The 22,995-nt window shown below is 42.9% G+C and overlaps 1 protein-coding gene across 1 annotated transcript in view; it reads right to left on the bottom strand.

Moving 5' to 3' along the window:
• Positions 1-22,995, bottom strand: part of HSD17B4 (hydroxysteroid 17-beta dehydrogenase 4) — an 883,985-nt gene that overhangs the window by 148,793 nt on the left and 712,197 nt on the right. The window contains exon 19 of the mRNA XM_086961070.1: positions 5,100-5,206. Coding sequence (XP_086817196.1) covers positions 5,100-5,206 — 107 coding nt within the window. The remainder of the gene's footprint in view (positions 1-5,099; positions 5,207-22,995) is intronic.

Here is a 22,995-nt window from a genome sequence, read left to right as displayed (position 1 = left end):
TTATCATGTAGAGTGGTGGTGGCAGCGTACTGTGTTTTGTGAATCCGTAGTTTTGACAAGATCTGTGTTACTGAAGTGGAAGCCTTCAGGCTCACTTATGTAAAGTTTCACTTCAATGAACTAACCCAAATAGTTTTTAAATGCCCCCTTTGTGTAACACACACCTTCAAAAGAGTGAAGCTCCACCTGCAAATAAGTGCTAAGAAAGCGAGATTGAATATTAGCTTGGAATCTAAAATGGTGAACTTAAAAGATGTATATAGCAAAACTGTCCATAGGAGCTACTATTGACAAAGGGACAGTATTTTCAGTAAATGTGTAAGAACGCCTATGTGCCTGCACTTGTTTATTTTGTGAACAAAATCAGCTGTAAATCGAACAGCAAGTTATACAGGCAGTAAAACCAGTGAATGCCCAAGGGTTATTAGCGAATAACACAGTGCCTTTTCTTTTATGACGGCCTTAGACATCCAAACAGCAAGCAGCAAATCTTCATGTTCGCGTTTAACTGTTGTTGGGCCAGCCATGTAAATACATCAAAGAACACAAAACGGGACTCAATTTCAAGTTCTACGTCTTGTTTGAATCGGCAGAATGTAAAGGGAGCAAAAGTGGGACAATGTAAACACCCTAAAAATGCCATGGCGTTGACAGATTGCCTATTTTAGCAATGGGAAACTATGAAAAACATATGAAAGCAAAAGGGTGAAGAAGGCTGACCAAAAACCCACTCTATACCTTTTCATAGTAGGGTTTTGGTTTAAAAAAAAACTTTTTTATTAACGTTTGAACTTTTAACACGGTCAGGCGTGATATAAAACAGTCACCCCAATTAAGCTGAGTCGGACGAGAATATTACACTGCTGCATAATGAGCTCCACAAACATGTTACGAAACGAGCATGAACATGAACCATTTTCCCCCCGAAAGTCAACAGGAGGTGGCCTCGAAGGAACGTATCTAGCACTCCCTGGCCCAGAGCAGAGGGGAGCATGGCTCAGGGTGAATCGTAAATCGTAAATCATACGTTCTTATATGGTCTCAAGGCGCTTGCTTTGGGAACCCGTCCTGGCTTTTCCCTGCGAGATAACCCCCTACTGGGCATCCCCAAGATGCTGTATCACTCGGTGCAAGGCCCAGTCCGTCCACATTTTGTAATATTTTTGTGGACAAGCCCTTAGCCTGGTATATCGGGTTTTAAGGCCCAGGCAGTGATCCACCCATCTGTCGAGGGGAGGGGCTGCTTCCAAGCCTGTGCAATGTCTCATTTAGCAATCAGCAGACCTAGCCGAAGTAGTGCTCTTTTACATCTGTTGACCCCTACAATGTGCAACATAATCAATTTCAGATTTCTGGAGATCTTCCAATCCAAAACCATCTCTAAGGTTCCCAATACCTCCTCCCTAAAGTCGATAAGGCCCTGCCGCCCAAGAAGGAGTGTGGTAGGACCCATGTGGGATCATTGCAATGTAGGCAGCACCCTGAGCCAGCCACCTCCATTGGGAACTGCCACGTCCTTGTGAGGTATGCGCTGTGTAATAATTTGAGTTGTATGAGGCAGAACTGAGAGGCTACCACAGTGTCACTGGGACCACCTATCACCTCATTTCAGTCCTCGTTCTCAAGAAGTCACAGATCCTGAACCCACGCCTCCCTCACCGTTACCATGCGATCAGGTTGATTATACAGCAGCATCTGGTACAGGACACACAGTATGTGTTCTTTGAAGTCAGTGAGTACGATTTTTGCCACCAGGAATGAGTATTCTGGAATTGTGACTGCTGTCGATAAGTACAGTGTGAGTGAGTGTATGAGTTGGAGGTAGCGGAAAAACTGAGTGTGGTGCATGTGATTATCCACATGCAAGTCCTGAAATGACTTATTAGTCCCTTTATGAGGCAAGTCACTCAGTGTTGATATGCCTATGGTATCCTATTTGGTGAAGCAAAGCTGCGCAGACACCTGTGGGAGTCTGGCCCTCCTCCACAGCAGGGTTTATAACATGAGTTTGCTTCCCCAACCCATGGCCATTGCGGCTGCTGTCCAAGCAGACAACACCACCCGAGTGGAAGCAGGCAAGGACCGTGGTACTTCACCACCATGTAATAAATGAGGGAGATGCTCTCGACCCATGATCAGGCCTTCTACTGCATAGGCTGGGTCTTCAAATCCCTCGAACTACCAGTCGTTGTGCAGCAAACGTTGGGGGCTCTGCAGTATAACAGTAGGTCTAGGGTGGTTATGCAGCCCTCGAAGGTGGGCCTACAATGTTTCTCAAGAGCAATTTGTGGCACTCAGCAACCCCAAAGAAAATCTTGGAGAGCTCCAGCCCTAATAAGGATTTCCCATCCTACTGGGAATGGGTGATTTTGGAGCGGATATAGAAGTCAAGGGAGGGAGACAATTTGAACAGGGGCCGAGCTGCCTTTTAGGGATAGCGGGAGGGAGATCCAGAACTTCACATCTTTGGCAAAACACAGGCTTAGATTGAAGGTTGGCCTCGCATGCCAAGACTCCTCTGTGATGGACATATCCACATATTTGACCCCGTCAGAAGAACATGCCTTGGTATAAAAGAGAATGCATGTGAAAGATATATCCTGAATGACAGGTGACTAAAGAAAATGATATTTATTCCATGTCAATAAATCTAGAATCATTCTGATAATCAACACGTAGGTGAGATGCCACGATTCCAGAAAGCTATTTTCCCTTGGTACAGTGATCATTCTTACTAAACTCCAACATAAGCAGTACAGGGCGGCCTGGCTCCTGATTTATGGATTTCGTTTTTAAAAGGAAGAAATGGGTCTCAATTTAGATACATATTAGTGTGGCACTTAAAGAGGCACTCAACCAGTACCTACAAGTATTGTTCTGGTTAGATGGGACATCACAGTTTCGAAGACCAGATGGACCGGAGACAAAACGACCTAGCGCTGGCTGAGATGCTAATGAGAGAACGGGCTGGCTCTAGTTTTTGTCTCCATTTTAAATAAGATTTATCTTTGAAAGATGCAAGGAGATCATGAGTAGAATGTTATGTAGACTATTTGTATGACAGTACCATTGCTTAAAATATAGTGCTATGTGTTCTGAACACGGAGTGAATCCCTTGAATCGAGCGAAGCGATGAAAGCAATGGACAAAGACTAATACATTTAAGAGGCTAACTCATGGATTACTGGACCTTCAGGCACACACAGTCACATCTCACTGATGCACACAAGTCTGGGCTTTTCTCATTGACAGAGAAATGGGAATGTTGATTCAGTGTTTGTAATTAATTCTTCTGGGAAGATAGACAACAGTGCTTTATTCCAGCTAAAATGGGCTGCTTGTGGACCTTTTCTCCTGCTATTGCAATTTTAAACTACGCTTTACCCAAGCTTTTAAGTCATGTTTCATTTTGTTATTTGACCCTCACGGACCTTCGAAGGCACTCTTCCTACTCCACTACAGTCCAGACAGAACTGTGGGCTTTATTCCGTCCTTCTCAACATTCTCTTTCAAACTGTCAAACTGCAAGGCCTGAGATCAATCCAGTGAATATAGTTTTGCCTATTGTTTATTCGACAGCTCTGTGATCTCTGCAGGCTATTAATCCAAAAACTGAGCATTGAAGAGTGTGTGGAAAAGGAAAATAATTGATCCCCAACTGGCATATTTCTCTCCTTTTGTGTCTTCAGGTCACACTGTCCATTCTCCTGTGGATACTAGAGACAATTCTCAGCCAGTCATTGCTGCAAGTGGTGTGGAGGATAGCACTGTCACTCCTAGGGGTATCTGGGCGCTGGGGTGTGAGGTCTCCGTTGAAAAGCCAAGTCTTGAGGAGAAAAAGACAAGCTAGCAGAAAAAGACAAAAGCAGAGGGCAGAAAAACAAACAAGCAGAAAAGGCAAAACAGACTGCAGCAAAATTAGCAGATAAGGCAAAATAGAGGGCAGAAAAACAAGCAGAAAAGGCAAAATAGAGGGCAGAAGAGGGCAAATTAGAGGGCAGAAAAACGAGTAGAAAAGGCCAAACAGAGGGCAAATAAACACACAGGAAAATCAAAACAGAGCCGATGAGGGCAGAAACACGAGCAGAAAAGGCAAAATAGAGGGTAGAAGAGGGCAAATCAGAGGGCAGAAAAACTAGTAGAAAAGGCCAGAGGGTAGATAAACACACAGGAAAATCAAAACAGAGCCGATGAGGGCAGAAAAACGAGGCATTTTTTCAGACTGTGGGCGAGCAGGACAGGGGAACTTCTGTAGGGGGATGCTACCATGAAGACCCGCTGAATGGGGTTGCACTGAGGCCTCCAATAAGCAGGCCCTGCGAGGTGTTGAATGGCGGGAGGAGATAAATGGCGGGAAGACGGAAGACACTAGCGGAAAAAGGCAAAACAGAGGGCAGAAAAGGCAAAACAGAGGGCTGAGAAACCAGCAGAAAAGGCAATACAGCGTAGAAGTGGGTAAAACAGAGGACAGAAAACTAGCATAAACGGCAAAATGGAGGGCAGACAAACCAGTATGAAAGGCAAAACAGAGACCAGAAAAAAGAGCAGAAAAGCCGAGACAGAGCAAGAAACGAGCAAAGGAGGCACAAACAGAGGGCAGCAGGTAGACAAGCAGCAGATGGTAGCGGACTGCGGGCAAGCTGGACTGGAGAACTATCGCATGGGAAGATGGCACGTTTGACATTGGTATTAGATCACATATGGCCAATAAAAGGCTAGTAATGTGCTTATAATGTGAGGGTTGAGGATATAGTTATCCTGCTGTGTCAAGGCCTCTAAGCACAAAATTTCAGCCATGTAAATTTCCTGGAGTAAGCCATTTTTACTAACAGAACGGATTCACTACTCATTTGGTCTTTGAGTAAGTATTTCCTGTATGTATGTGTATATATATATATGTGTGTGTGTATATATATATATGTGTGTGTGTGTGTGAATATATATATATATATATATATATATATATATATATTTTTTTTTTTTTTTTTTTTTTTTTTTTCAGGCTTGGACATTTAGGAGCAGTTCATACATAAAACAGATATGAAGAAAACAATAGATAAAAAACGCAAGAACAAAAAAAATGAAATCCGTCACCTTACCTTAATTGCTTTGAACTTTGTTACATCGTTATCAGCAAATTGCTTTAACACATGTCTACCAGCAAATCCAAATGAGCACAGTCCATGTAATATGGGTTTCTGGAAACCTATGACGACAAGACATTTCTTGTTTAAAAATACAGCAATTGTCTTTTATGAACAAATATCCAAGAAGAATATCCAAGAAGCACAACATGTGATAGGGTATCTGTGTTCTTCGAGAACAATCTGTAGTGCTAGAATTATGTTTTATTTTTGCCTTTTGCTTCTCGCTCCTGTAACAGTTGTCTATCAGTAATTATGAAGTATTTACCAGACACCCTTAGACGGCAGCTTCCTCTCCTATTCAGTGCGACTACTGCTGCACACCACGTGTTGGGAAAAAGGGTTCTGCGTCTTCATGAAGTCAAAACATTAGGGGGTAGGGAGGAGAGTTATCAAAGGAAATGGCACCATAGGGTGTGCCAAGAAGCAAGGGTCCTAGGTAGACAGAAGTGTGGGTGTGATTTTCAAAACAACCACTGACTAATTCATTTAAATTCTTTGTAAACATATGTATCTTGTGAAAATATTCTGAATACATGGTAAGGGTCAAACTCTTCTGGTTGGTTCCATGCTGCACACAAGTGGGTAGAGGATTAATGCACCACTGAGACTGCTTTTAGAGCTTAAATGTAGTGATAGTTCCACTGACGGTGACCAAAGTCAGACATCCTGGCCGCTATGCAGTAGTCCTGGGGGAGTGGAAGGATGAAACGTCAGTGAAGATTAATGTATATGTCCCTCCGGTCTTCAGACGGAAACGCTTCAAGTACTGAGCCATATTATAGCAGAGATCCCATAAGCCAGGACCCTAATTATGGGTGAGTTTAATATGATAATGGATCCACAGTTAGACCAGATATACATTCGGCCAGTACAGCATGCCCATGGTAAGAAACTGAAAGGATTTGTCAAGGCAATGGGTTTGGAGGATACTTGGAGATCCCTAAATGGCCCAGATAGGGGGTACTCCTAATACTCAGGTGTGCAAAACACACATTCCTGAATAGATTATTTCTTTGCACCCACCTTGCTGCACCTTAGATTGACAGAGGCAGCCTTTAAGGCATGATATATCGACTGCTCCCAACTAGGAATTACTTTTAGTACCATGCAACGAGGGAGGGGGGTAGAGAGGCAGATGGCAGCCTGGCGATGGTCTTACTCCATGGAGGCGTCGCAACTTACTAGAGCGACAGATTTAGATTTCACAGAAAACAGGGAGGAAGCAAGTAGTGCAACTACCTAGTATGAGGCCTATAAGGTTAGAGTAAGATAAGAAATAATTTCAGGAGAGGTGGGGGACAAACAGAAATGGGAGCAAAAAAGCCTGGATCTGGAGGAAGATATCTGACTCTTGCAGAACAGGAAGGGCCCGTTACATCACGAATGAGGAAGCCATATGGTAACGTCATTAACAATGCCATGAATAGAGCTACCTCACTGTGTGAACTGCCTACAGTAGATTTTACTGCTAACACCTACCTGAAAAAAGGCATGAAACTTTGTAGGTGGTGGGAGTCCCCTGATGTCCCGAGCCAGGAAGCACCAAACGCTGCAACGGTACAGCGTGCGACTCCAGAGCAGAACGTCATATCGTCTTGATCCAGAAGCGCATAAAAGACGCTTCCAAGTTCACTAAAGCGCAGAATATTTCCTGAGGATTTCAGATGCAGTGCGACGAGTAGGTTACTTGATTCAGCATTCCTGAAAGGGTGCGGTAAGGTTCAGCCTCTCCCAAAATCATAAGTTGTCCTCCTTTATTGAGTTTGTTATTTAAGTCAAGCAGGACTGCCTTTATGATCGGGCGATATTCCTTGCTGGTTCCTTTCCCGCTAATTCAACTGTGATTGGAGTGATTTGTACGGCTCAATTATCTACTCTTTCCCTCCAGTGATGTTATGTAATGCGTTATCTGCTGCCTATCTGATGTTTGGGGAATACGTGGATTCTCCAATATCACAGTGTGCCCCGCCAAGATATATTACCCTTTCTAAGTTTGAATCTTGTTACGAGACGTTGTACATAGTCACAAGGAGTGACTAAAACTGTATATATATTACTTTTCCTTTGATCTGGATACTAATTCTACAGAAATAAGGATTTACACCTTGTTCAGGAAGCAAAATAACACGTTTTTATCGTTCATTCCTCATCAATATTCTTTTATCTTGCCATCTCGAAGAGGGGTGTTCAGAGGTCTGTCTTGGATTCTCTCCCTGTGAAGCTTGGCAGCTCTTTGGTTTTGGTGGGTATCCTAGTACCTGTAAAAAGTATATTTGTTGTAGTAAGGAATCTCTGGTACCCATACCTTACCTCTGGCAATTATTGTTATTTTATTTCAGTGCTTCTATATTATAACAACGGTTTTCAGAAAGGAACAATCCATTCCTTGTGTTCCATATTGATACAGAAAGAACCTGTTCTATTTACTGGTAATAAGAGAAGGTAAAACAGTTAGAGATACAGAACCAATGTATGATTTGCTTATGGTGTTTGTTTTACCTTTCAGGTTTCCCTCCCAGCTGTTCCCATCCTTGACCCACTTGAGCCACACACCGGTCCTGGGGACTCAGAAGATTGCATTGTGACAGGCCCAGACCTCAATTGAAGAACTGAGCCAGAAGTTGGTGCAGAAACTGGAAGAATATCATGCCGTGGTGACAGATGTGCTTACCTTGACAGAGACGGTTGTACGAAGTAGACGACAAGAAGGACAAGCTGTTGGCATGGCTAGCAGCGAGAGAAACCGAGAGATCGCACATTGAGTTAGTGGGCTCAAAAGGGGACAAGGTGCGGGGCAGTGAGAAGATAGCAGGGGTCACGGCAGGATATCTACAGGAATTGTACTTGGGGAATTCAAAAAGCCCGGGATCAGAAATGAGTGAATTGTCAGAGATTGCCCCTGTAGGAAACTAGGTAGAGGAAAAGCACTCAGTACTCAGGCTAGAAGAGGAGTTGACGGAAGCCGAGATTCGAACAGGACTCTAGCAGTTGCACACTGGGAAAGCCCCATGACCAAATGGACTCCTGGTGGAGCTCCTGATACGATTATCTGCTAAAATTGTACCCCCACTACACAAAATGTATGGAGAAGCATGTGAGAAGGGGGAACTCAGACGTGACTTGAGAATGGCTACAGTGAATCCTATCATGAAGTCGGGGGAAATCTCTAGATCAATGGCATTCTTACAAGCTCATATCCCTCCTAAACGTTGATGCGAAATTCCTAGCTACGGCCTTATATATATATATATATAACTGTTTTACCTTCTCTTATTACCAGTAAATAGAACAGGCTCTTTCTGTATCAATATGGAACACAAGGAATGGATTGCTCCTTTCTGAAAACCGTTGTTCTAATATAGAAGCACTGAAATAAAATAACAATAATTGCCAGAGGTAAGGTATGGGTACCAGAGATTCCTTACTACAACAAATATACTTTTTACGTCGTAGTAGTGCCTAATATAAGTTTGCACTGTGCCTCCCTAATACATACAGTGCTGAAGAGTAGTGTGCACTATCCTCAGGGTACCCCCCTGCCACCTCAAAGTTCGCAGCAGTATGTTGACTGCTTTAAAAAAAAACTTGTGGATGCGGAACAGGCTATTCTGTTATATATATATATATATATAGCTTGTCCTGGTGGAGCTCCTGATACGATTATCTGCTAAAATTGTACCCCCACTACACAAAATGTATGGAGAAGCATGTGAGAAGGGGGAACTCAGACGTGACTTGAGAATGGCTACAGTGGATCCTATCATGAAGTTGGGGGAAATCTCTAGATCAATGGCATTCTTACAAGCTCATATCCCTCCTAAACGTTGATGCGAAATTCCTAGCTACGGCCTTATATATATATATATATAACTGTTTTACCTTCTCTTATTACCAGTAAATAGAACAGGCTCTTTCTGTATCAATATGGAACACAAGGAATGGATTGCTCCTTTCTGAAAACCGTTGTTCTAATATAGAAGCACTGAAATAAAATAACAATAATTGCCAGAGGTAAGGTATGGGTACCAGAGATTCCTTACTACAACAAATATACTTTTTACGTCGTAGTAGTGCCTAATATAAGTTTGCACTGTGCCTCCCTAATACATACAGTGCTGAAGAGTAGTGTGCACTATCCTCAGGGTACCCCCCTGCCACCTCAAAGTTCGCAGCAGTATGTTGACTGCTTTAAAAAAAAAACTTGTGGATGCGGAACAGGCTATTCTGTTGTATATATATATATAACAGAATAGCCTGTTCCGCATCCACAAGTTTTTTTTTAAAGCAGTCAACATACTGCTGCGAACTTTGAGGTGGCAGGGGGGTACCCTGAGGATAGTGCACACTACTCTTCAGCACTGTATGTATTAGGGAGGCACAGTGCAAACTTATATTAGGCACTACTACGACGTAAAAAGTATATTTGTTGTAGTAAGGAATCTCTGGTACCCATACCTTACCTCTGGCAATTATTGTTATTTTATTTCAGTGCTTCTATATTAGAACAACGGTTTTCAGAAAGGAGCAATCCATTCCTTGTGTTCCATATTGATACAGAAAGAGCCTGTTCTATTTACTGGTAATAAGAGAAGGTAAAACAGTTATATATATATATATATATAAGGCCGTAGCTAGGAATATCGCATCAACGTTTAGGAGGGATATGAGCTTGTAAGAATGCCATTGATCTAGAGATTTCCCCCGACTTCATGATAGGATCCACTGTAGCCATTCTCAAGTCACGTCTGAGTTCCCCCTTCTCACATGCTTCTCCATACATTTTGTGTAGTGGGGGTACAATTTTAGCAGATAATCGTATCAGGAGCTCCACCAGGAGTCCATTTGGTCATGGGGCTTTCCCAGTGTGCAACTGCTAGAGTCCTGTTCGAATCTCGGCTTCCGTCAACTCCTCTTCTAGCCTGAGTACTGAGTACTTTTCCTCTACCTAGTTTCCTACAGGGGCAATCTCTGACAATTCACTCATTTCTGATCCCGGGCTTTTTGAATTCCCCAAGTACAATTCCTGTAGATATCCTGCCGTGACCCCTGCTATCTTCTCACTGCCCCGCACCTTGTCCCCTTTTGAGCCCACTAACTCAATGTGCGATCTCTCGGTTTCTCTCGCTGCTAGCCATGCCAACAGCTTGTCCTTCTTGTCGTCTACTTCGTACAACCGTCTCTGTCAAGGTAAGCACATCTGTCACCACGGCATGATATTCTTCCAGTTTCTTACAGGCTATTCTGTTATATATATATATATATATATATAACAGAATAGCCTGTTCCGCATCCACAAGTTTTTTTTTAAAGCAGTCAACATACTGCTGCGAACTTTGAGGTGGCAGGGGGGTGCCCTGAGGATAGTGCACACTACTCTTCAGCACTGTATGTATTAGGGAGGCACAGTGCAAACTTATATTAGGCACTACTACGACGCGGCACAGATCAGCATTGTCAATGGCTGGGCATGTGCGCAGGTAGAAGATCTGGCTTTTCGTTTGGACAGGGAGATGATAGGGGATACTTACATGTCCTTTATGGTGGGTAAGTGGCCAAGAATGCCCTCCTTGAGACGAAGACAGTTATGGCAATTTGGCATGGCCTCAGAGAAACGGGATGGCATAGGCACCTTACCCAAAAGAACCCCCACTATGGCTGGGCACAAGATTGAGGGAGGTGACAAACCTGCGTGGCTTCTGGAAGTAGGACAAGATTGGGACTAGCAAGCTAGCGGAGGTGTGGGATGCAAACGAGATGGTACCATTTGGCCCCCTCAGGGTGGAATAGGAGATGCCGCCCGCTCAAGTGGTTAAGTACCTCCAGCTGAGACATGAGCTAAGGGCGAGTATCACACAAGGTTGTTATGGAGACCTCCCCTCTGGAATACAGATTATTGAATGGGCCAATGCTCAGCAAAGTGATTTCTCTTACCTATCAGACCCTGATGAGAAACACACAAGCAGACTTAAAACCTATAAGAATGAGATGGGAGAGAGATGTGGAAGAACTGAAGGAGGTGATTTATAAGAGGAGAGGATGCCCAAAGAAAATTGATAAGATTTGGAATTGCTGGGTTTGTGATGAGTATAGTAATTCAGCCGGTGACCTTGGTGCTGGTGAGGGTGTTAGGGAAGTGTTCTTGGGTTACAAAATCATGTTGTAATGTTGGAAAATCAATAAAATATGTAATAAAAAAATAAACCACTTTCTCTCACTGCAAATATAGGGTGGGATTATGGCTGACCCAATCGTTGTGACCTGCTTTTTGTGGAATGGTTTCTTAGAAAGCAGGGGAACCTGAGGAAATGTGGGTTATAATCCTAACTTCCTCACTTGCAGGTTGAGTCATGTGTACTACGCTATACATTTCTACATCTGTTTACATTCACATACCTCTTCAGGTAGCTTCCCACCCTGAAAATCCATTTAAATTCACTTGTCAAAGAAAAGTGTATTGCCAGGATGAGAATGTATAGGGAACAGTGCAGTATCTAGTATGAGTAAATAAGACCATTGTAAATTCATTAAAGTATTCGCAGGATCAATCGTAAATTTCTAACATTCTCCTTAACGTTTGCAGAAGCCAATCTTCGACTTTTCAACCATGCCGTATTAGATTTGAGCCATTAGGTATAATGGGGTAACCCTGTGTCCCTCAGAGCCTGGGTATTGATAATATAGTCTACAGTTAATTCTGTCGGATAAACCAATTGCTTAGTACTCAATAATTATCTTTTGCAAGAATGAGTAGTTTTGTTGGTGTGTTCCATTTCAGGTCTAAAAGTAATTCTAATTATTTTGACTTTGTTCTTGCAAATGATAATCATTGAGTACTAAGAAATTAGTTTATCCGACAGAACCAACTGTAGACTATAATATTTTATTTGAGGTCAGGTGCCTAAACATGAAAAAAATGACCACATTTCTCTACAATTAGCAGTATTATTGTGTGGGCACACCTCACAAATGTGCACTGATTTAAATGAATGAAAAACTTTTATTGCACAATTATTTAAAATCATTTGCAATATATCATACATCTGCAAAAAGAGTACAGTTGCTTAAAATCTTTTGCAATATATCTTACATCTATAAAAAGAGCACACAAATACAATTCTGTCTGATTGCGGTTGTTAGGAAAACACAATTTTATATTAAAAATTGTCATATAAGCAGCATTACAAGTTAAAAGAAGAAAATCAATATCAGATTCCATGGCAAACTGCTTCTTACGACCAACCTATTGGATCGAGAAAAAACTATAATGGGCCCCCTAATATGGGAACACCACTGGATTTATTGTAATTTATTGGATTTAGTTAAAGTTCCATGTGTCCTTTGAAACTTTGCTTTAAACAATTAACAGCAAATCAATTTCCTATTTAATGGCTTGCTGCTATTCAAACACCTCTAGTGTCTTCCGAGCTTTCTTTTTCGGTAAGTCTGACGTGCAGCTCGGCCATGTATCTCCCAAATTTGGCCAAGTCTGTTGGTGCGGGCAAGAGAACAGAACCAAAACCGCTTCTTTAACTGTCTGAGCTCCTTTGGATAGCCACATTGGTTTTAGCAGCTCCTGGCGACACTGTGACAGCAAGGACACCAAGTGTAGCAGGGATTCTGTTTTATAGTTTCAAATTCGACACCTGGTTATAAGATCAAGGGATTTCCATCCAAGGTTTAATTCTTTGATTGGAAGGGGCACTAGTCTGGCCCACTGAATGTTTTTAGAGCCTTCCTCCCCAATGCTTGTCTAAAGTAGGGCTGTATTTTTTGCTCCATATATGTAATCAGCTCAGGGAGACCTTCCCCCCACTTTGTAGTTTGCTAAGTCTGTTTTGCGTGACAGTTGATGAATTTGTTTATTGAGTGCATTTTTGATAGCAGCATAATTTAGGCCCCCCTGACCCCAGTTCTGTGTTGCCAAATCCAATGTTTCCACTGCTTTCTTCATATAGATTTGCCATGCGTTGGTTGTCCCTTCATAAACAGGTTTTAGCATGTTCTTCACGCTTCCATAGGAGCTTTCAAGACTTGGTTATAGTATTTTGCCTGCATTCCCAGGCATTGTTGGTTTTGTTGCACCAGTCCAAACTCCAGGCGAATCAAGCTTTTGTGGGTGTATTTTGGTAGTTTGAATATGCGTTTATACGCCTGGCATTGTGCTTTTTCTAACATGCTGTCCATTTTGCCTTGGAAAGCCTGGTGTGCGTAACCCACTATTGACCTTATTTTGGATTGTAATACCTTTCTTATTGGGACTGTCGTTGGACTTTGAAGTTTCTCGTGAAGTTTACACAAAGCATAAATTGTTCACTGTACTTTGGAATTCATTTTATGTAAATTTAGAGTCACTTTTCCGGGATCGCTGAGCCACGCTCCAAGATAGTTATAGGATTTTGTAGTACAAATGATCTCTCATCCCACATTGCATTTAAGCAATGTTTTTTTTTGCACAACGCCCGAAAATAATAATTTTAGACTTGTGTGAGTTTATGATTAAATCATTGGTCTCATTGTAGATGTTGAATGCGTTTAGACCCCTTTGTAGGCCAGTTTTGGTGTGGTCCATCACTACTAGATCATCTATATATTGCAATATTTGGAACTTGTTAGGGCCGATTTCAGGGCTTGCAAGGTTGGCATTTTGAAGCATCTTACCTAAATCTGCTATGTATAGGGTGAAAAGTGTAGGGGCGAGAACTCGTCCCTGTTTTAGGTCCCGGTTAGTAAAGCACTTTATTGTTGCTGTATTATCTGCTAGCTTGACCTGAATCCAAGTTTTGCAAATGTGTACTGTCTATTATTTGAACTCACAGTGTAAGAATTGTGTACACACAAAAGGTGAGCCTAACTTCATACAAGGCAAACACCTTTTTCTAGGAAGTAAAGTACCTCCTACAAAATACCTATCTCACCGCACCCCAGTCGCCGTGGGCACAGCATCCTCCCATTTGCTTTGTGTGAGCTCAGGCTGTATTCCTTGATATACCTCCCATTTTTTCACAGGACAACTGGGTGGTGGTTCTCAGTGCTATCATTGTCTCTGGCGTAGATTATGGGAGCACCCTCTATTTAGGCCTGACAGAATATCAGATCCCCAAACTGCAGGTGAATCAAAATATGGTGCTTCGGATTGTCTCTTGGCTCTGTAAGTTTGATCAGATGTTGGATGTCTGCCAATCTCTGTAGTGGCTCCCTGTGAAACAGAGAATTAACTATTCTCCGAGTGTGACTTTTGATATTAGATGCTTGCCTAAGAAATTGCAGAAGTGCACTTTAATTATTGTTGCTAGCTGTAAGCAAATCGCACAAGTGCACTTTAGTAATTGCTGCTAGATGTCAAACATGGCACAAGTTCATTGTAACAATTTTAATTTTAATTATGCTGTTTTAAATTTGGATTTTAAATTAGGTTGGTAGTGTAGGTGGGTAGGTGTTATCAAAAAGATGTGCCATTAGACGGATTGGATTGGTATAAATCAAGTGGACTGTAACCATTACTGCTAAATGTAAGTCATAGTACGAGTGCATCTTAACTATTGTACTTTAATTATGAAATGAATTTTAAAATCTGGAGAAGTGTAGGTCATTCTATCGAGATAATTTCTTTTTACCAATTTGAAGTGATGTCTTATGTAATCAGCATGAAATATGGATCCGAAATATAATGTACCCTGTAATTATTTTCAACCTAATGCATTATATATATGTTATGATATGCAAAGACGTGATTTTAACTAGATTAAATTGGTATAATTAAAGCTTTTGCAACCCAAAGGATTGTTTTTCTTTATTTCTGTTTGAAATGATTTTTATTAATCAACAATAAAGAATTTCTTCTTGATGGACAAGTAGCTGCTACATTGTCGATGGTCTCAAGGAAATGCTTAAAATATGTGCTAAGATAAATAACAAATGTCAATAAAGTTTTATTTAAAAAAAAATTATGGTGAGCTAACGTTTCGGTAGTGGATTTTAGTTTTTTAAATGACAACCTCCTAAAACTAGTAAAGCAGTGGTATATTACAAACTCCCTGATTATGGTACAAGACATGTTGGTACTAAGAGTAGCCTGAGCTAACTCTGGGGGCAGAAAAAACACTGTTACAACTCAGACTGAGGGTCAACCAAGAAACAGTTAATAACCAGCCATCAGAATTTATCCCATCTGATTATCCTAGTTAGTCCTCATTCTTGAACACATTTTCATCCAGATCCAGCTTTGAGCAGGAGTAATTGCTGGGGGAAACTGCAGGAACCTGCAATGTTTTATATTATTATGGTACTCCACGATTTGGTGTGACTTTAAAAGGAAGTCATTAGAAGACTTCGCTTCAAAGGTCTCAAATATTCGCGAATGAACCGATACTTTGGCACTCTCATGCATTTGAGACGTGCTGTTTTGTCCCGTGGTATTTATGTACCTGATACGCCCCTACAAATGCAAGTTTCATCAGTCAGCAATGCAAGTATTGCAGACCCTTATTGAGTATGCCCGTAGACCACGAACATAGTGGGTGGAAAGATTTTAAAGTACCAAAAGCATAAGATTATCAAAAATGCCACATGCATTTTACATTTCTTGCTCAGACATACACACATTGTATTTTTTAAAACACTGAAAGTACTGAACAGTATTTCGCCAATTATTCAGAAATAGAAAGAAGTGGCATTTGAGTGACTATGAAATTTGGTAGCATTCTGTGAGCAAAAAATCCCATGTGAGGCTTACTATTCCCCCTGACCACACATTATCACCCTTTTAACTTCAAACCACTTCATCAATCGGTGCAAAGCTTTTTAGAGTTAAAGAAAAAGTGGGTCCGGTTTGTTTTGGAAAGCAAAATCATGAGTCTTCAAGAAAGACATAGGAACTGATTCACAAAAGCATTTATGAGTAGGGCATCAGTACCACCGGAGTACTCTTATGTACGTTTGCATGACTTTATGAATCACCAAACGTTCAACAAAGAGGGTGCAGTAATTCCTAGTTGCAGTGATTGCATATGAATATTCCTTGAGTATTCCCTTTTTCTGCCCATTTTAGAAGATTTGGGAATTAGTCACAAAGGTGTGTAAAAGTACTGCAGAAGTAGTATTTTACGTACTTCAATATATCGTTGAGAATCGACTCCATTGTCATTATGACACAAATACTTAAAGAGCACATGAAATTAGCCTGCTAAGGCAGTTATGAATCCCTAACTCCCAATTCCACCTTGCACCATTCATATCCATACCCGTTACAGATGGCTTTGCAAAATGCTTAATCAATGGTATCACCAGTGGCATAATGACATCACCCAAGCTGCAGGCCTTGATCTCCTCTTCTCCACAAAAGGAACCCGATGGATACAACATTCAGTTACGCTAAGAGTGCTTCGGCTAGAGGGCCAGACCTTCAGCTATGCCTACAGTACAGCTCATTGTGTTGCACTTCAGCAGTGCTCAGCAGACTATGGGTGTAAGGAATAGCATTCTGTAGGCATTGTGCTTGTCCACATTTTCCCACAGGGTTCTAACTGTGGTCTTCAGGAGTAAGGAACCAGGCTTTCTGCCGGTTTACCACCCCCCCTTTTTTGCCCACATTTGGATTACTAGCTTCAGATTTCCCAACTTTGAGAGTGCACCGAGGCATGCTAACCAGACCTCAGGATAAGTGTTCTAACTCTTTCAAACATGCATGTCGAAATGACTACCCCCAGTTGGAAAGGACTAACTTACTTATATGTCCCCAGTGTATGGTGCCAAGGGCATTCAAAGTAGATGTCCCTCCTGGTCTGCAGCACTGATTGTGCCACCCTGTGGGTGACAAGGTACAAAATGGCTCCCATCCTGCCACTGCAGGCTGGAAGGGAAGTGGTAACACTGCTAGTTCAACTTTGCCATTTAAACTAATGGCAAATCCCATGCTTCCATTTGCAACATATGCAAGTCTCCCATTAGGAAGGCATATTGAGCCCTAAGGCAGGGAGCTGTATATTATTAAGTAGGCCATGCATTTTTATATATGCCTTAACAGCAACATTTGTAAATTGTCTTTTTGCCGTTAAAGGGCTAGTTGCCACACTGGCTAGCACAGGGTTACAGACTGTTACCTCAGCCGAACTAACTTCTGAATGGGACTACCTAGCTGGGTAATGTAAGGTATCAAATTAAATTGTGACATTGAGGTCCAAGTTCAACTTAATGTAACTATTAAAGAAATGCAACTTATAGAAAGTTGCCGCTCTCTGGGCAGTTGGTTCAGTGGCCACACCCATCACAAAGACAGCTTTCTGCCCACCTAGGGAGTTGTGGGAATGACTCCCAGACTTAGGAACAATAGCAGCATGCCACAGGGCGAGGTGTTACCTCCTCTCTCAGGAAGCCACTCCGGGTCTTAGCTCAAAAGGCAAGCTTATAATGCCAAGCCTCCTTTGGTGAGCACATGGCATTCAAACTCCTGAGTGGCTGCCCTTTGTTCAGCTAGACAGGCTGGAGACCGTGACAGAGAGGGGAGACCAGTACCCCAACTGGTTTTCCCATGGGTGTGTAGCCCACTGGTACCCACACCTCTAGGATGGGCTAGTGAGCTCCTGACATCAGAGGAAGGGTCCTTGACATCTCGAAAGGAATAGTGCACTCTGGGATTGTTAGATTCCACACATAGCTGGAAAGGTTTCGCCAAGAGAGAGGAGACCAGGTATCCCATTGGCTAGTGACCGCAATCTCCACCAGGCACTTTCTGGGAAAAAATATTGCACCCTTGGCCTTTAGATCACGTCGGAACTAAAACAAGCACCAATAAAAGGACTGACAAAATGCTCCCTGGACAGCATAAAAAAGAGGCTGCACCATCTACTAGACTGCACCTGCTGCACCCTAAGCTAACAAAGAGAGGTCTGTGCCTGTGGCTCATGACTCTGGGAAAGGTTGTGCCCTGGACCAAAGTAACAGTGGGTTGACCCCCTGAAACCCTCACTAGGGTCAGCACAGTTTAAGAAGCCCACTTCGGCAAGTTGATAGCCACTGTAGAAGATTAGCTATTAGCTGCCACTGATTCTCTAAGGCCAAAAGAGACCGATTCTCTAAGGCCAAAAGTTGCACCCAAGTCAAACGGACATGGGAGTGCCATCTGAGTTCAGATTGGTTGCCAAAAAGGGATTCCAGCCCCCAGGAAAGGATATCATTGGGACCGCTGTATAAGGAGACTGGTAGCCCTGCCTCAGCTGGCTTCTACGGTCTTAAGGAGGACCCCAACTTCATTGGCCAAAGTCGCCCCGATTGACCCATGGATCGAGGAATAACGCAAATGTACCCCTGTTGACAGCACAGCACCCGGAGCATCCTTCAGCATCTTCATCTTCTGCTACCTCAGCATTAGGATGACTCCACTGTGGTCCATGGCAGTCATGCTATAAATTTTGGAACTGGACTGGAAAATGCACTGGTGGCCAGGTATCTGTCTAAATCTACCCCACTGATACCTTCTTCCTGTTGGATTTGGTTGCCCAAGCCGGCCGGAGTAGTTAAACTAGCTCTTACAAATTTTCCAAATGTTTTAAGACCTTGCAGAGGCCAATGGTTGTTTGCCGTTGGATTAGCAACTAAGATTTCCTTTAAGACATGTATACCGGGAACCCTCTGGTGGATTTTGCTCATCTTGGACTCTAAATATTCATAAAATTAGAATCTATTTATACAAAGTGGTATTGTACTTCTTTTGTGTTTCGTGGATTATTTATTATGTTGGTTGGTACTGTTAAATGCTTTACACTAGTTCCTTTGTTCAAGCCTTGCTGATCAAAGCCATAGCTACCCAGGGTTTAGCTTAATGTTGTACAAAAAAGCCTGACTGGACCCAAGACAGTTTTTGCAAGTGTATTCCATGGTAAGGCCGCACAGCCTTAGGATTAAATACACCAAAGCCCTCACATCAGGCAAGATCAATTGATTCTGGCCGCAGGGTTTAATACATGGCATTCCCTGCACTCAGCCACCTTGTCTGTAATTAACCTTTTACTGTCATTAGTGAGATATGCTCCCTGGAGAATCACAAGTGGTTTGAGGTTTTGTACAACATACAGTATGCCTTGACAGCTAATGTTGCCCGAATGGCAAGCAGGCTGGAAAGAAGCACGCCCCCTGCCTTGTGCAGTGTGCAGCTACTGCACTGCGGGGAAACACCATTTATGCAAACTCCAAATACATTAGCAGCACTACTTTGAGTTGGTAACTTTAAAGACTCTTTAATGCTTATTTGCAAAGCCCTTAAAAAATTAATTGCCTCTAGTTAGAGTGTTGTACTAAAAAAAAAATTGTTGGTGTCAGCTTCTAAAATAATTGATTAGTGACAACCAGAATAATTGCTCAAGCTCAGGGCAATTAATGAATACGGACTATAGCGCAAATGGTTGATTACTTAATATCTCACTGCATTCTTTCTTCTATTAACTTCGGCAATCCGTAGCTTTGCACACAATAAAGTGCTCAGCAGGAATTTGTGTTTTTTATTTCCCTGTGTGTGGAGGTCTTTTCTGCTTTTTCCTGTTGGGACAACCAGGCGGCTCCGACCAGGAAAAACATTAGGTCAATGTCAGAATCGCTCTGCCCGAAATACAGCAGAAAGACTGAGGGACTTACATAAGCAGCCAAACGTCTTTGGGGCTGTTGGTCTACGGCATGGGTACTCCCAACCATTTTCCCAGGGGCCACCAAGCTTGCTCTATTATGTGACGGAGAGTCACATTGATGCTAGCGGGGTGGCGGTCAGGAGTTCAGGGTCATTGGCAATAAAGTGTGTATAGGGGAAGCGAAGCATGTACATCTACTGACGTAATTGCACAATGTGAAACCAAAAACTTGGGATTAATCCCAGCTTCTCCACTTAACTAAATTGCGTTATCCTAAGCAATTGTTTTATTTCACTTTCCCTCCTTTTTCACTATCACATATAAGGATTTCGAAATACATGACTGTAGGAAAGTGCCTCTTTTTGCATGGTTACACCCCACTTTTTGCCTGACATCTGATGCAACCTGACTTGATTTGCCCTGGGTCCCTGCCAACCAGGTTCCCAGGGCCTGTGTACGTTCCCAAAACAGTATCTTTGTACCCACAATTGGTACCTCCCTGGTCACAGGTAAGTCACATGTAAAAGGTACCATGGATGCCAAGGGCACTATGACCAGGGAAGGCTTCTAAGGGCTGCAGCACCTATTGTGCCACCCGCAGAGGCCCTGTACCTTAACACCCACACACTACCATTGCAAGCTTCGTGTTTTGGTGCAGCAAAAAGTGAAGAGTCGACATGGCACACATCCCTGTGTTCAAGTAAATGATGTGTCATGCTTGCAACCCACTACTTGAGGCCGAGGTAAGTTACCCCTTTAGCAGGGTGCATTAGCCCTCAGGTTAGGGCACAATGGCGTGAGCCCCCAGCAACTGGCTCACACCGGTTCTGCCCACCACTTTGGGCAGGAGAATCAGCAGGAAACCCAAGCTAGGAAGAGAGGTGTGCTCACCTTTGCCAACCCCACCCCTCTGGTGGGGGAGGCGAGGTGAAGCCCACATCTCAGTCCCCTCCACCTTGGAGATGAGGGGCCTCAGCCAATTAGGGAGCGGCTCATGCCTCCTCCCACTGGAGTGTGGCATAAGGGGGGGGGGGTGTACCCACCCCAAGGAAGGGATCCATTGGGCCTAACCATCACACCTCTTTAAATGCCCCTAAATGTAGTATTTAGGGCAACCCTGAACCTTGCTTTCTCAGATTTGAGAAAGAAAATAGAAGGACCAAAGAGCCATGCTGACCCAGGAAGAAGACGACTGCTTAGGCCCCAACCCTCCCAGCCCTTCCAGTCTACGACCTGCCTATAGCAAGAACCCCAGCGAGTACAGCCGCCAGCAACCTCCAGAGCTCCATCTCCCATGAGTACCGGATTTGCTCAAACAAAGACTCACCCCCAGAATCCGGATTCCATCACTCTGCACCCTACCCCTATGGCCTGAGTTCGAATGGCCCGACACCACAAGGAGGTCTCCCCAGGGATCCTGACCTGGGGTCTGATGATCCCCGACCTCCCTCAAGCCTCAAGACGACGCCTGTAGCCTCAACCTGAAGGGTCCCCCGACTGCAACCGGAGCAGGTAAGAGGCACCAGACGCCAAAAGACACCCCTGCACCCGACGCCCCACAGCCTTGGGTGGCCCAACCAACGATGTCCAGGCATCCTCCAAGAACCCAACTTGCCTCTCCAGCCAGAAGTCACCTTTAGGAAGACTCCTGGCCCGAGCCTGCAGCAACTTTTCAAAACCAAAGGTGTCCATTGAGAAGCACAGGTCACAGACGCCTTCTTGGCACACAGGACCCAGCCGCATCAGTGCTGCTGGTGGTGCAGCTCCTGTGCTGGTCGTTGGCCCCTGCAGTGGTGACCTTAACTCCTTTGCTCCCGTACCAGAGTGGCCTGCTTGTAAGCAGCCTCTAACCAAAGGCCCCCTTAGCCCCATTGGCTAACATTGGCCCCCTGGACTTTGCTTCAAGATGCCCCATTGTGCCACTGGTAGTGCAACTTGAGTGCCCATCTAGACCTTGGAACATCTTGGTCCTAACCCCCTAAACTCCCACTCGCCAGTTGTGTACTTAGCTGAGAAACCCCTAACACTTTTTCTCCAATAGGAGCCTATGTTATGAGATGTTGGGCCTAAAATGTTCTAAGTGTGGAACTGATGTTTGTATGGAGAAAAGATCACTAAACTGCAAAGTCTAAAAAGTCTTACTTACCCTGTATTGTAAGATCCTTAGGTGTGGTATCTAGAAATACCACCTAAGGTACTCAATGTAATCTGAAAGTACTCCTAAAGTATCCCAAAAGTAATTACTGTGTAATTCAAACAACTTTTAAAGTGATACCAATCTGTAGCAAATGCAACTCCATCCTCAAATGCATTTCTGTGTAAAGGTTTACAACTGTAAGTATATTTTATCTACCGTACCAAGTCCTGCTTGGTTTTAGAAATAAAAAAAAAGTATACCTTTTTGTATACTTACACAATTGGTCTGGATTCTGTCTCTTGAGTGTGTATAATCAGTCATTGAGTGAGTGAATACAATAAATGCTTAACACACCCTCTGGATAAGACTAACTGCTCGTCCACACTACCACAAAGAGAGCTGTTAGTACTTATCTAATTTAGCCTCTGCTATACCTCTGGGGACTCCCTGGACTTTGTGCACACTATACCTTACTTTGGTATAGTATATACAGAGCCAGCTTCCTACCATGACTTCAGGATGTGTGCTGTACAAAACCTACTCCTGTGTTTGACTAAATACACCATAATGTTGTTCATGTATAATATAGCTCAGGCCACTTAAAGAGTGCATGTAACAACTGACTTGCCTCCTAGTTCACTATTGGCATTGTTGTCAGGGTGTGTAGCTGAAGAATGAAAGTTTTTAAAATTATGTTTGAAAACTATCACTTTAAAATATATATGTATATATATTTCAATATACTGATATAATGTGATGTACTAAGGTGAAACGGTTCTGCAATTTTGAACAGACTATCATATTTTTAAACCTCTGCTGTAAGATGTCTTTAAAAATAAAGGTGTTTCTACATTTAAGCTGTGAAGGACAACCTATTTTTTTTTTAACAAAACTTTATTCGCATTTCAGAATCGCAGAGTTCTAGGTATATTCATCTTCTTCCCTCCCTCTCCCTGTCATACAACCATAATTGAACCAAAAACACATCATCGCTAGTAGTTTACATAGTATCAAAAAAGGGGGACGTAGGGTAGCAAAACAGCAGTCTCATGTATGTGAGAAATCCTAATCTTCAGTTTGAAGTTTGTAAGACCGT

The sequence above is a fragment of the Lissotriton vulgaris genome, chromosome 3_1 (genome assembly GCF_964263255.1).
Source record: "Lissotriton vulgaris chromosome 3_1, aLisVul1.2, whole genome shotgun sequence".
NCBI classification, from domain to species: Eukaryota; Metazoa; Chordata; class Amphibia; order Caudata; family Salamandridae; genus Lissotriton; species Lissotriton vulgaris.
This window is presented reverse-complemented; position numbering and strand designations above follow the sequence as displayed.